We start from the raw sequence: 14076 nt of genomic DNA, 5'->3' as shown, positions 1-14076 counted from the left end.
GCCAGGTCAGTACCACACACACACCTGCCCCCCAGGCCAGGTCAGTACCACACACACACCTGTCCCCCAGGCCAGGTCAGTACCACACACACCTGTCCTCCAGGCCAGGTCAGTACCACACACACACCTGTCCTCCAGGCCAGGTCAGTACCACACACACCTGTCCTCCAGGCCAGGTCAGTACCACACACACCTGTCCTCCAGGCCAGGTCAGTACCACACACACACCTGTCCTCCAGGCCAGGTCAGTACCACACACACCTGTCCCCCAGGCCAGGTCAGTACCACACACACACCTGTCCCCCAGGCCAGGTCAGTACCACACACACACCTGTCCCCCAGGCCAGGTCAGTACCACACACACACACCTGTCCCCCAGGCCAGGTCAGTACCACACACACACCTGTCCTCCAGGCCAGGTCAGTACCACACACACCTGTCCTCCAGGCCAGGTCAGTACCACACACACACCTGTCCTCCAGGCCAGGTCAGTACCACACACACCTGCCCCCCAGGCCAGGTCAGTACCACACACACCTGTCCTCCAGGCCAGGTCAGTACCAGACACACACCTGTCCCCCAGGCCAGGTCAGTACCACACACACCTGTCCCCCAGGCCAGGTCAGTACCACACACACCTGTCCCCCAGGCCAGGTCAGTACCACACACACCTGTCCTCCAGGCCAGGTCAGTACCAGACACACCTGCCCCCCAGGCCAGGTCAGTACCAGACACACAGCTGTCCCCCAGGCCAGGTCAGTACCACACACACAGCTGTCCTCCAGGCCAGGTCAGTACCACACACACCTGTCCCCCAGGCCAGGTCAGTACCACACACACCTGTCCCCCAGGCCAGGTCAGTACCACACACACCTGTCCTCCAGGCCAGGTCAGTACCACACACACCTGTCCTCCAGGCCAGGTCAGTACCACACACACCTGTCCTCCAGGCCAGGTCAGTACCACACACACCTGTCCTCCAGGCCAGGTCAGTACCACACACACCTGTCCCCCAGGCCAGGTCAGTACCACACACACACCTGTCCCCCAGGCCAGGTCAGTACCACACACACACTTGTCCCCCAGGCCAGGTCAGTACCACACACACACACCTGTCCTCCAGGCCAGGTCAGTACCACACACACCTGTCCCCCAGGCCAGGTCAGTACCACACACACCTGTCCTCCAGGCCAGGTCAGTACCACACACACCTGTCCCCCAGGCCAGGTCAGTACCACACACACACCTGTCCCCCAGGCCAGGTCAGTACCACACACACCTGTCCCCCAGGCCAGGTCAGTACCACACACACCTGTCCCCCAGGCCAGGTCAGTACCACACACAGCTGTCCTCCAGGCCAGGTCAGTACCAGACACACACACCTGCCCCCCAGGCCAGGTCAGTACCACACACACACCTGTCCTCCAGGCCAGGTCAGTACCACACACACACCTGTCCTCCAGGCCAGGTCAGTACCACACACACACCTGTCCTCCAGGCCAGGTCAGTACCACACACACTCCTGTCCTCCAGGCCAGGTCAGTACCACACACACACACACCTGTCCTCCAGGCCAGGTCAGTACCACACACACACCTGCCCCCCAGGCCAGGTCAGTACCACACACACACCTGTCCTCCAGGCCAGGTCAGTACCACACACACACACCTGTCCTCCAGGCCAGGTCAGTACCACACACACACCTGCCCCCCAGGCCAGGTCAGTACCACACACACCTGTCCTCCAGGCCAGGTCAGTACCACACACACACCTGTCCTCCAGGCCAGGTCAGTACCAGACACACCTGTCCTCCAGGCCAGGTCAGTACCACACACACACCTGTCCTCCAGGCCAGGTCAGTACCAGACACACCTGTCCCCCAGGCCAGGTCAGTACCACACACACACCTGTCCTCCAGGCCAGGTCAGTACCAGACACACCTGTCCTCCAGGCCAGGTCAGTACCACACACACCTGTCCTCCAGGCCAGGTCAGTACCACACACACACACCTGTCCTCCAGGCCAGGTCAGTACCACACACACTCCTGTCCTCCAGGCCAGGTCAGTACCACACACACACCTGCCCCCCAGGCCAGGTCAGTACCACACACACACCTGTCCTCCAGGCCAGGTCAGTACCACACACACACCTGTCCTCCAGGCCAGGTCAGTACCACACACACTCCTGTCCTCCAGGCCAGGTCAGTACCACACACACACACCTGTCCTCCAGGCCAGGTCAGTACCACACACACTCCTGTCCTCCAGGCCAGGTCAGTACCACACACACTCCTGTCCTCCAGGCCAGGTCAGTACCACACACACACCTGCCCCCCAGGCCAGGTCAGTACCACACACACACCTGTCCCCCAGGCCAGGTCAGTACCACACACACCTGTCCCCCAGGCCAGGTCAGTACCACACACACACCTACCCCCCAGGCCAGGTCAGTACCCTCAGCCAGGGAAACACTTCAGAATCAGAAACAGATTCATCACCAAGTAGGTTTTCACATACTGTACATACTGTACATACTGTACATACTGTACAAGGTCTGGTGGTGCATAACAATAAACAAGTGCGAGGACAAAAAACAGACAATTCTATAAGTGAAAAAAATCATAATAATAGAGATGGATAAAGTGTTAACAATAGGGCAATAGGTGAGATAAGAACAGATCATGGTGGCTGTTTGGTGTCAGTGGGGGGGTCAAGATGACAGTTAGGGTCAGTGGGGGGGTCAAGATGACAGGGGGGGGAGGTAGGGTCCAGGGTGGGAGGGGTCCAGGGGGGGAGGTAGGGTCCAGGGGGGGAGGGGTCCAGGGTGGGAGGGGTCCAGGGTGGGAGGCGTCCAGGGGGGGAGGGGTCCAGGGGGGTGGGTCCAGGGTGGGAGGTGGGGTCCAGGGTGGGAGGGGTCCAGGGTGGGAGGGGTCCAGGGTGGGAGGGGTCCAGGGTGGGAGGGGTCCAGGGTGGGAGGCGTCCAGGGTGGAAGGGGTCCAGGGTGGGAGGGGTCCAGGGTGGGAGGGGTCCAGGGTGGGAGGGGTCCAGGGTGGGAGGCGTCCAGGGTGGGAGGGGTCCAGGGTGGGAGGGGTCCAGGGTGGGAGGGGTCCAGGGTGGGAGGCGTCCAGGGGGGGAGGGTCCAGGGTGGGAGGTAGGGTCCAGGTGGGGAGGTAGGGTCCAGGGGGGAGGGGTCCAGGGTGGGAGGGGTCCAGGGGGGGAAGGGTCCAGGGTGGGAGGTAGGGTCCAGGGTGGGAGGGGTCCAGGGTGGGAGGGGTCCAGGGTGGGAGGTAGGGTCCAGGGTGGGAGGGGTCCAGGGGGGGGAGGGTCCAGGGTGGGAGGTAGGGTCCAGGGTGGGAGGTAGGGTCCAGGGTGGGAGGCGTCCAGGGGGGGAGGCGTCCAGGGGGGGAGGGTCCAGGGTGGGAGGGGTCCAGGGTGGGAGGGGTCCAGGGGAGGAGGGGTCCAGGGTGGGAGGGGTCCAGGGTGGGAGGTAGGGTCCAGGGGGGGAGGTAGGGTCCAGGGTGGGAGGGGATGGCCACAGTGTTTCCTGCCCCAGGGCCTGGGCGGCGTGCAGGTGGTGGAGGGAGGGCAGGTTGCAGCTAGTCTTCCATCAGAGCCAATGATATGCTGCAGTTTGTCCTTGTCCTTACCAGGGGCAACAGTGTGTCAAAAGATCAGGGGTCTGCGCAAACCTTATGGCTTAGCAGTAATGCACCCGACCCGTACCATGCCGTGGAAACAATTAGTTGATGGACTTAAGTGTTATTGAATAAAACATAAACAACCTTTATGTGTTATCTGGTGGAGCGAGCTTCCCACTGCTGTCAGGACTGCAGAGTCACTCCCTGTCTTCCACCGTAGACTGAAGGCCCATCTCTTCTGGCTACACCGTGACCTCTTTATCCCCTCTACCACCCTTAACCGTTTCTCTACTGTAAAATAATCAAATCTTATTATCTTTATAATCTTCTAGCATTGTGACTGCCAATGGCCCCAGGCCCGAGCATAGATTACTTTTTCTTGCTACGACTGATGGATAAATGATTCACTTACGTATTGTAAGTCTCTTTGGATAAAGGCGTCTGCTGAATGCCAAAAAAATGTCATGTAAATGTTATCTGTGCGCCTGTCTTTCTCCGCCAGGTGATGTACAGGGGATTGTGTGTCCCCCATGCAGAGTGTCCCTGCTCTCCTCTCTCCCTCCCGTGGACCCTGAATGTCACCCTGGACGACCCCAGAGAGGAGCCACCAGGGACAGTCCTGCAGCATCTCTGCAACACCTGGTACACAATAACCACATCAGTGTTCCTTTCTTCCTTCCTTCCTTCCTTCCTTCATTCCTTCATTCATTCCTTCATTCATTCATTCCAATATTTGTTTGTAGATTTCCAAAGGTACTGTACTATATCCAATGTTTCGATTGGCTGTTACTGTATATGACCTGACTTGTTTCCATGTACACTAATGTTTCCATGTATACTAATCAGCTGAGTATGTTGGGTAATGTAATATATAGTCTGGTGTTGAGATTAGCCTGCGTGAGGCAGACATGAGGTCATCTCATCTCCCCGGCCAGTGTTTGATACGCATCTAACAGTCTGAGGGGCTGGGAGAGCTTTGACAGCTGATTACTTGGGCTTCTCATCTGGTGGCTGGTGTTGGTGAACACTCACCCTCCCCTCTCTCTCTCCCTCTCTTCTCTCTCTCTCTCTCTCTCTCTCTCTCTCTCACTCTCTCAGTCTTTGTCAAGGAGGAATATTCAACTGTACTTCGGACCCCTGTAATGGTGAGTGTGGCTCTATGACATCATGTCCTAGGATCTGTGTACAAGGCCATCTTCCCCTACATAACTAGTCGTTTATCAGTAGACAAGAACAGCAGCAACAATCGTTTCTGATCACAGTACATCGAGGCCATTACAGTACATGCAGTGTAATAAAACGTGACTTTTAAAGCAGCACTGCCAGCAAGGGCCAGGAGGGGGAGCTACAGCATGATATTTTGATGCTGTAAAGTAGTTTCCCGTTGTACCAAAACCCCTTGATTCTAACAAACCTGTTACAAACCCTACCATTGTCTACATTCCTCTATACTGTATCTTTCTCATGTCATTTCTTTCTCTCCATCCCTTCTCTTCTTCTCTCTCCAGTTGACTGCGAGTGGGGCAGCTGGTCAGAGTGGAGCTTGTGTTCAGTCAGATGTGGTTCTGGGGAGCGCAGGTCCAGTCGAAGCATCTTCCAGCCCAGCCTGTATGGAGGCGGGGAGTGTGAGGGCTCCACACAGCGGACCACAGCCTGCAGGGCGCCTGACTGTGGTGAGGACGACTGGGGAGGATTGGGGTCTGGCTGTTTCTAGTTTTATTTGAGCATTTCTGATTTTTACTAGAGAGAGAGAGACAGTTGAGATTGACAGGAAGGATGGGAGAGGGAGGAGGGATGACTTATAGGATTTGTGGATGGCTGGAATCAAACCAGGTACCTTGCGATGATATGGTATGCACATTCATGTCAGAATCAGAATCAAGTTAATGGTTACATCCCATTATCAAGTATAAGAGAGTAACATTGTTAGGCTTCGGTTCCTCGACATTGCTGCAACAAGAGAAAATGGCAATAGAAACAATAAGACAAGAGACAATAGAATAGTATAATAATAGAAATAATAAATATTAGAAATATCAGTATAGGCCTGAGGTAGCAGCAGGTAAGGCTTAAGATACTCTGTAGGGATGAGATGAAGTGGGATATATATACAACAGTATTTACAGGTGGATTATGCTGTGGACTTACATGAACATAGGTATACATAAGGATAGAGTGGAGGACAGGTGGATTATGTGTGTGAGTGTAGTGGGTAAATAGTCATCAGGCCATAGTAGCCCTCATAAGCCTGGTTGCTTGGTGGAAGTAGCAGTTGAGGGTTTTGGCTCAGAGACTGTGGGAGCGTTCTTGGAGGGCAGCATGTTGAACAGTCTGTGGTTGGGGTGGCTGGGGTCTTTGAGAGTCCTCTGGGCTTTACTGACACCGTCTGTTGCAAATATCCTGGATGGAGGGGAGCTCACATTCACTGATGCTCCTGGCTGTCCGCACGACCCTTTGCAGCACTTTGTGGTTGAGGGCAGGTCAGTTTCCCTGCCAGGCAGTGATGCACCAGTTAGGATGCTCTGGGTTGGCATCATCTTCTTATTGCATTGTGTATTTCTCAACTGACTGATTACAAACCTAATAGGGATACACATTTTATTCTCTGGTCTCCTGGGGTGTGTGTGTGTGTCTATTTGTCTGTCTGTGTGTGTGTGTGTGTGTGTGTGTGTGTGTCTATTTGTCTGTGTGTGTGTGTGTGTCTATTTGTCTGTGTGTGTGTCTATTTGTCTGTGTGTGTGTGTGTGTCTATTTGTCTGTGCGTGTCTGTGTGTGTGTTTGCGTGTGCACCTGAGTGTCTGTGTGTGTGTTTGCGTGTGCATGTGTGTGTGTGTGTGCGTGTGTGTGTGTGTGTGTGTGTGCGTGCGTGTGTGTGCGTGTGTTTGTGCGTGCGTGTGTGTGTGTGTGCGTGTGCGTGTGCATGTGTGTGTGTGTGTGCTTTCATAGTGTTGGTGGTGATCCAGGTCTCTTCCTCCCCCCCCTGCAGCCTGTCCTGAGGGGGAGCGCTGGCGGAGGAGTGTGTCGGAGGCTGCCTCCCTGTGCGAGAGGAGCTGTGAGGAGATCTATCTGACCACTCCACTCAACTGCAGCGCTAATGAAGGGTGTGTGTGTCAGGAGGGTCTGTACCGCAACGCAGAGGGCCGCTGTGTGATCCCCGCGCTCTGCGCCTGTGAGGACAAAGGGGGGCTCAGAGAGGTACACACACAGGCACACACACACACACACACGCACACAGAGACCGACACACACACACACACAGCAACATAAAGACAGACACACAACATAAACTCCTAACCTCTCAGTTTGTACTTCATTGTGTTTCCTCTTTTGTGCTCTCCCTGAGCTCTCTCCATAACATGTCTGTTTACCTTCTCTCCTCTCAGCCTGTGTGCTGCTTACATATAAAGGGGGATGATTAGAGTGATGATGGACATGCCCTGTGGGCCACATTACAGCACAATACCTCTATAGTGATCACCGCCATCAATAATGCAAGGACCTGTTTGAAGCCTATTATAGTACTATATCAATGGACTGCCCTTTTAAGTACCTGTAACAGGAATATTTTATGAGAGGATATTATAGGATTATGATAATTAATCAAATGTTGACAGGGGTTGGTTTCCCTTCTCCCCCTCTTGGTTCACATGAATAATGTAGACATAAAGACCTACAGTATATGAGGTCCTCGAGTAATAATCAACGACCTCATAACCATTATTGTTAATGGCTCTTTACTCAGCACTGACAATGCAATTTGTGTGTGTGTGTGTCTGGGTGTGTGTGTGTGTGTGCGTGTGTGTGTGTGTGTGTGTGTGTGTGTGTGTCTGGGTGTGTGTGTGTGTGTGTGCGTGTGTGTGTGTGTGTGTGTGTGTGTGTGTGTGTGTGTGTGTGTGTGTGCGTGCGTGTGTGTGTGTGTGTGTGTGTTAAGGCTGGTTCTGAATGGGATGAGGGCTGCCTGGTATGTCACTGTGTCAACGGGAAGAAGCTGTGCCAGGGTAGATGTACCCCTCTGCAGTGTGAAGAGGTGAGAAACAACTACTCAATTACTACAACATTACTACAACATTACTACAACATTACTACAACATTACTACGTTACTAAAACATTACTACAACATTACTGCTACGTTACTACAACATTACTACGTTACTAAAACATTACTACAACATTACTACAACATTACTACAACATTACTACAATGTTACTACAACGTTACTACAATGTTACTACAACATTACTACAACGTTACTACAACATTACTACAGCATTACTACAACGTTACTACAACATTACTACAACAATACTACAACGTTACTACAACATTACTACGTTACTACAACATTACTACAACGTTACTATAACATTACTACAACATTACTACAACGTTACTACAACATTACTACGTTACTACAACATTACTACAACGTTACTATAACATTACTACAACATTACTACAACATTACTACAACATTACTACAACATTACTACAACATTACTACAACGTTACTACAACATTACTACAACATTACTACAACATTACTACGTTACTACAACAATACTACAACATTACTACGTTACTACAATGTTACTACAACATTACTACAACATTGCTACAACGTTACTACAACATTACTATGTTACTGCAACATTACTACAACATTACTACGTTACTACAACACTACTACAACATTGCTACAACGTTACTACAACATTACTACAACGTTACTACAACATGACTATGTTACTGCAACATTACTACAACATTACTACGTTACTACAACATTACTACAACATTACTACAACATTACTACAACATTACTACAACGTTACTACAACATTACTACAACATTACTACAACATTACTACAACGTTACTACAGCATTACTACATTATTACTACAATGTTACTACAACGTTACTACAACGTTACTACAACGTTACTACAATGTTACTACAATGTTACTACAATGTTACTACAACTGCCGTTTTGCCCTTGAGCAAGGCACCTAATTGCTTCAGGGGCGCTGACTATGACTGCCCATAGCAAAAATACTACATTTCGTTGTTTCAGTACTTGTGCTCTGTGCAATGACAAAAAAGTTGAATCTTCTAATTACTCATTATGCTGTTGGTCTCAGACATCACAATTACTCTATTACATGACTATTCTATTACATGACTATTCTATTTCATTACTCATTATGCTGTTGGTCTCAGACATTACTCTTAATGTCTAACCCAAATTCCAAGAGAAAGCATTAAAGCTGTGTGAGTTACTGTCCAGACTAAATCGATGTTTGAATACATCTCCCCTCATCCCAGGGCTGCTCTTACCCTATTTTAATAAGGCAGTTCACCTCCAACTCTATTTAACTAGCTAGGTTTAAGTGTACTAGGTTTAAGTGTACTTTGTAGTGTACTGGACTCGCCCATCAGGGGACTCGCTCCTCACCTCCCACTGAGGAAGCAGTGCACTTACATTTATATTTTTGACATTTAGCAGACGCCTTTATCCAAAGCGACTTACAACAAATACATTTGACTAAGTTAGTGAATCATCTATCCACCGGCCATAGCAGGAAAAAGTAATCTATGCTTTTTAAATGTTTAATTACATTTTATTATGACACTGGAGAAACTGTACAGGGGGGTAGAGGGTAAGTAGATGTCTCAGGAGGGATACTTAAGGTGTAGGGTCTTCAGTCTACGGCGGAAGATAGGGAGTGATTCTGCAGTCCTGACAGCAGTGGGAAGTTCATTACACCAGCGGGGTGCCAGTATAGTGAAGAGACGTGATTGGGTAGCGCAAGCGCAACTGCTGCGTAGAGGCGGTGGAGCCTGTCATCCAGCAAAGGTTGAAAAACGGAGTGAACAGGCTGGTGTTTTGGGGATGACCATTGCTTGCAAGTAGGAAGGGGCTATTCTCTTTGCTGCCCGGTAGGCGAGCACTAGGGTCTTGAGTCTGATGCAAGCTGCTATCGGGAGCCAGTGAAGGGTGCGAAGGAGTAAGTAACATAAGAGAACTTGGGGAGGTTGAACACTAGATGGGCGGTAGCATTCTGGATGAGCTGCAGAGGTCTAATGGCGGAGGTGGGGAGCCCGGCCAGGAGTGCATTCTGATGTTGTAGAGGAAGAATCTGCAAGAGCGTGCTGTCACTTATCCTGTACACTGTTCGCTGTACAGGATAAGTGGTTGTTGAGGATCACGCCAAGGTTCTTGGCTGTCTGGGAGGAGGTTACCGTAGAGTTCTCTACTGTGATGGAGAGGTCTTGGAGAGGGCAAGCTTTCCGGGGGGGAAGAGTGTCTCAGTCTTGTTAACGTTGAGCTTGAGGCGGTGGGCTGACATCCAAGCAGACATGTCAGCAAGACACTGTGGGAGGATGAGTCCTGGTGTCAGGTGCAGGGCTGCTGCCGCTGCTTACTGCCAACTAGTTCCTCTTGGGAGATGAATCAGCTCCAGGAGTTATTCTGAGAGCACGACATGATGAACATTCACCATATACTTCTGACAGTGACAACCTCTCTCTCTCTCTCTCTCTCTCTCTCTCTCTCTCTCTCTCTCTCTCTTCTCTCTCTTTTCCTGCCCTCCCATCTCCTCCTCTCAGGGGGAGGTGAAGGTGGAGGAGCCTGGGAGTTGTTGTCCAGTCTGCAGGAAGGAGTTCCCTGGTAAGAGTGAAACATCAACAATGTTTATTCAACGCTTCCTGGTTTGTATTAAAAAAAACATTGATTCTGGGTGGTGAGAGGACACATGTAGCCTACATTACAGCAGTTCTCTCCATTCTCCCTGGTTTGGAGATATAAAATGACACAATTTGTGACGGCCACTGCAAAGTCAATGTGCCTTTGGAGCCCATTATCTCTCTCTCTCTCTCATTCATTAACTCAAACGCAAAACCCTCTTTTCTTTTCCAACTCCCCATGCTGCCCCCTCATTCTCCTCCTCCTGCTACTGCTGCTCTCTCATCATTCTCTCTCTCTCTCTCTCTCTCTCTCTCTTTCTCCATTTATCTCCTCTGTCCCATTTTCTCTCCATTCCTCCTACTCGCATCTCGTCAGATGAGCCCGTGGCGGAATGTCGTCGTTACACCGAGGTCAGGAACATCACTAAGGGAGACTGTCGTCTTGACAACGTGGAAGTCAGCTCCTGTAGAGGGCGATGTTTGTCCAGAACTGACGTCATTCTGGAGGTTTGTTGATATGGTTAGAACTAGAACGTATGGGATATGGACCCTGATCCAAATGTGTTACAGATACAGAATCTGTTGTAATTCTGATGTCTATCATTTTAGTATTTTACTGAATAAGCCCAGGTACTTAGGAACACTTGGTTTGTATTTCCTTTTCACCAGTATAGGCAGGGCTTATGGGACAATGGGCCGGTTTAACATACAAGACCTAATCCTAGACTAAACAGATACATCTAATCCTAGACTAAAAAGCATCTTCAATGGAAATCTTACACTGAAAGTGCGATTTAGTCCAGGACTAGGCTTAAACCTTATCTGTGAACCCGGCCATAAGAGTCAAAATCTAACCACTCCACAGATTTGACTTAAGTCTTTATTATCCCATAATATATTCTATTATAATAAAATATTCTTGATTTGATTGAAGAAAAACTGAGTAAGTAAAAATAAACATGAGCTCACGTGTCGTTACCTCCCGTTACCATGGAAGCAGTTTCCAGCACAGGCAGCTGGTGATTGGACAGTTTTACTGGGGGGTTCAAGTTGCCACTTTCAGGCTTGAGCTAATGCCTCTCTCACCCCTCCTCCTTCCCTTCTCTTTTTCTCTTCATCCTCTTCTCTTTCTCTTCATTCCCTCTCTCTGCTCTTCCTTTTGTCTCCCCCCCCCTTCATCCCTTTCTCCTGGCCCATCCGTTCTCTTCCCTCTCCCTCCATCTCTTTCCTCCTCTCCTCCTCCCTCTCTCAGGAGCCCTACCTCCAGGCAGCGTGTGACTGCTGCAGCTACAGGCTGGACCCAGAGAGCCCTGTGCGCTTCCTCAGTCTGCTCTGTGACAGTGGAGAGAGTGAACCTGTCGTATTACCTGTCATACACAGCTGTGAATGTACCAGCTGTCAGGGTGGGTACACACACACACACACACACACACACACACACACACACACACACACACACACACTGCCCCCCCCAAAAAAGGTTAACGGACACATAAAGACTGTCACATACTGATGAAGAGACAGATGAATACACACTCTCACACATGCACACACACACTCACACACACACACACACACACACACACACACACACACACTCTCACACACACACACACACACACACACACACACACACACACTTGGTGCTGGTAGGCATGCTGTTAGTTATGCTGTCCAGCCATCCCTCCTACTGTCCTGTTCAGTCTTTGTCAGTCAGGCCATGATGCATCCCCCTGATGAACCAACGTGTGTTTACGTTTCCAACATGAATAATTAAATCAGGCCCCACCTAGAACCAATTATGTAATTATCCATTCATCTACATGACTGATTGCATTAGCTAATTGGATATACATAACAGGGCATTTTACAGCGCTTACATTCTTACATCTTACAGTTGAGAGGACATTCCATGTTCCATCTACTAATGTCTTGTATGTACAATGGAGTCATACAATACACAGTACATACAGTGGGGTGCACCTAGTCAAAATGCCTTTTACAATTAATATCTAAGTGAAAAGAAGCAAACCTAACATCGAAATGGCTCTACATGACACATTTTTATCAACTTTTTACAGTTTCAAAATAAGAAAACAAGGGAAAAGGGCTTGTGTTATTGTTTGGTCCTCATGTTTGAGATCTCTCCACAGATTTTCAATAATATTGGACAGTTGGAAAGATGTTCTTCTCTACAAATGCTTCAACCTTTTCCCCCCAAACATACCTTCTTTGGTTGTGGCCAAAACGTTCAATTTTGGTTTCGTCAGTCCAAAGCACATTTCAATAGTCTTCAAGTTTCTCAAGGTTTTCTTTTGCATACTTCAGACACTTAATTTTGTGTTGAGGTCGTAGTAAATGCTTCTTTCTGGCAACTCTGCCATGTAGGTCTCTGTTGTTTAAGATACGCTGTATTGTTGTCCTGTGAACAACTAGACAACTGGACAGTTTTTTGCAGCTCTTTTGCAGTGATGTGTGGGTTCTTCTGAGCATTTCTCACCAGATCTCGGGACATTTCACTGTGTGAACGAAGCCAAAAGGTAACAAAGAATAATCCAAAAGGGTTCCCAAACCTTTGTACAGGGCCCTTTTCCTTTTTTATCATTTAAAAACTCAGAAAAATGAAAATAAAAATAAACCATGCTTTAAACTTTGCAGAAAGGTGTCAGGTTTAAGCATTTAGTGTTCAGGTTTGCTTTCAATCACTTGGAGATTAATTGTAACAGACATTTAAACCCACATTTTTGCACCCCACTGTATATGGGACATACTTTGGTATTTTGTTATTAGAGAATGTGAAAACTGTATTCTACCCAAATTTTACAAACGTTACTATCTTGTCTTTGTTTGAAATTCTCTTTATGTAATTCACAGGAGGAGACCTGTCCAAACGTTGAGTGTGTGTGTGTGTGTGTGTGTGTGTGTGTGTGTGTGTGTGTGTGTGTGTGTGTGTGTGTGTGTGTGCAAGGACAGACCGAGGGGCAGAGGATGGATAGATGTGTCCAGACGGGCGAAATGTCCTGATGGACGATAGTATGTCCAGAGTTCCTGTATAAACATGTTCTGTAGGTTGTAGTCATTATATGACTGGATTTCTCTATTATAGAGTGCTTTCTGGAACTCTCAGATATCTATTCTGTACAGCTTTTTGCTATGTATGTTTTCATTAAAATGCTGAGCTACAATGCAACCCAGCAGAACTGTTGCCCGGTGTTCTTTTTTTCATGATAACATTATTTTCTGCATGCATTGTGTTAATTGAAGTTGACAAGAAGAGTTTCATTCCAAAACACTGTATCCACCAATTTGAAACATTTACAGTATTTCCATAAAATGATTGCTGTCATGGGAAGAAAATGTTTATAATATACAATTACAATGAAGCTCTTCCTGGGAGAGAGAGAGGGAGAGAGGGGGAGGGAGGGAGAGAGAGAGAGAGAGAGACAGAGAGAGAGAGAGAGAGAGAGAGAGAGAGAGAGAGAGAGAGAGAGACAGAGAGAGAGAGAGAGAGAGAGAGAGCGAGAGCGAGAGAGAGACAGAGACAGAGACAGAGAGAGGGAGAGAGAGAGAGAGAGAGAGAGAGAGAAAGAGAGAGAGAGCTATCACAAGGAGGACTCTCCCACGTGTCTCTCCGCTCCTGACTAAATAAGGGAGTTGAAAGGGAGGCGGCACCATGGAGTCCCTTTCACTTTCACCCAAACCAATAAATGCATATTCCACTCAATACATGAGCGAAAACCATGCATGGATA

At 48.9% G+C, this 14076-nt stretch overlaps 1 protein-coding gene across 1 annotated transcript in view; it reads left to right on the top strand.

Annotated features, from left to right (window-relative positions):
* Window positions 1-13222, top strand: part of sspo (SCO-spondin) — a gene marked incomplete at both ends in the record, with an annotated part of 131931 nt that extends 118709 nt beyond the window's left edge. Inside the window, 8 exons of the mRNA XM_080544512.1 lie at window positions 4141-4280; window positions 5217-5311; window positions 6625-6833; window positions 7570-7665; window positions 10248-10308; window positions 10702-10832; window positions 11578-11728; window positions 13200-13222. Of these exons, the coding sequence (XP_080400638.1) occupies window positions 4141-4280; window positions 5217-5311; window positions 6625-6833; window positions 7570-7665; window positions 10248-10308; window positions 10702-10832; window positions 11578-11728; window positions 13200-13222 (906 nt within the window). The remainder of the gene's footprint in view (window positions 1-4140; window positions 4281-5216; window positions 5312-6624; window positions 6834-7569; window positions 7666-10247; window positions 10309-10701; window positions 10833-11577; window positions 11729-13199) is intronic.
* Window positions 13223-14076: the final 854 nt, after the last annotated feature.

The sequence above is a fragment of the Nansenia antarctica genome, assembly GCF_963989245.1.
Source record: "Nansenia antarctica genome assembly, chromosome: 13".
NCBI lineage: Eukaryota > Metazoa > Chordata > Actinopteri > Argentiniformes > Microstomatidae > Nansenia > Nansenia antarctica.
The sequence above is the reverse complement of the archived record's forward strand: the minus strand, read 5'-3'. Positions and strand labels throughout refer to the sequence as shown.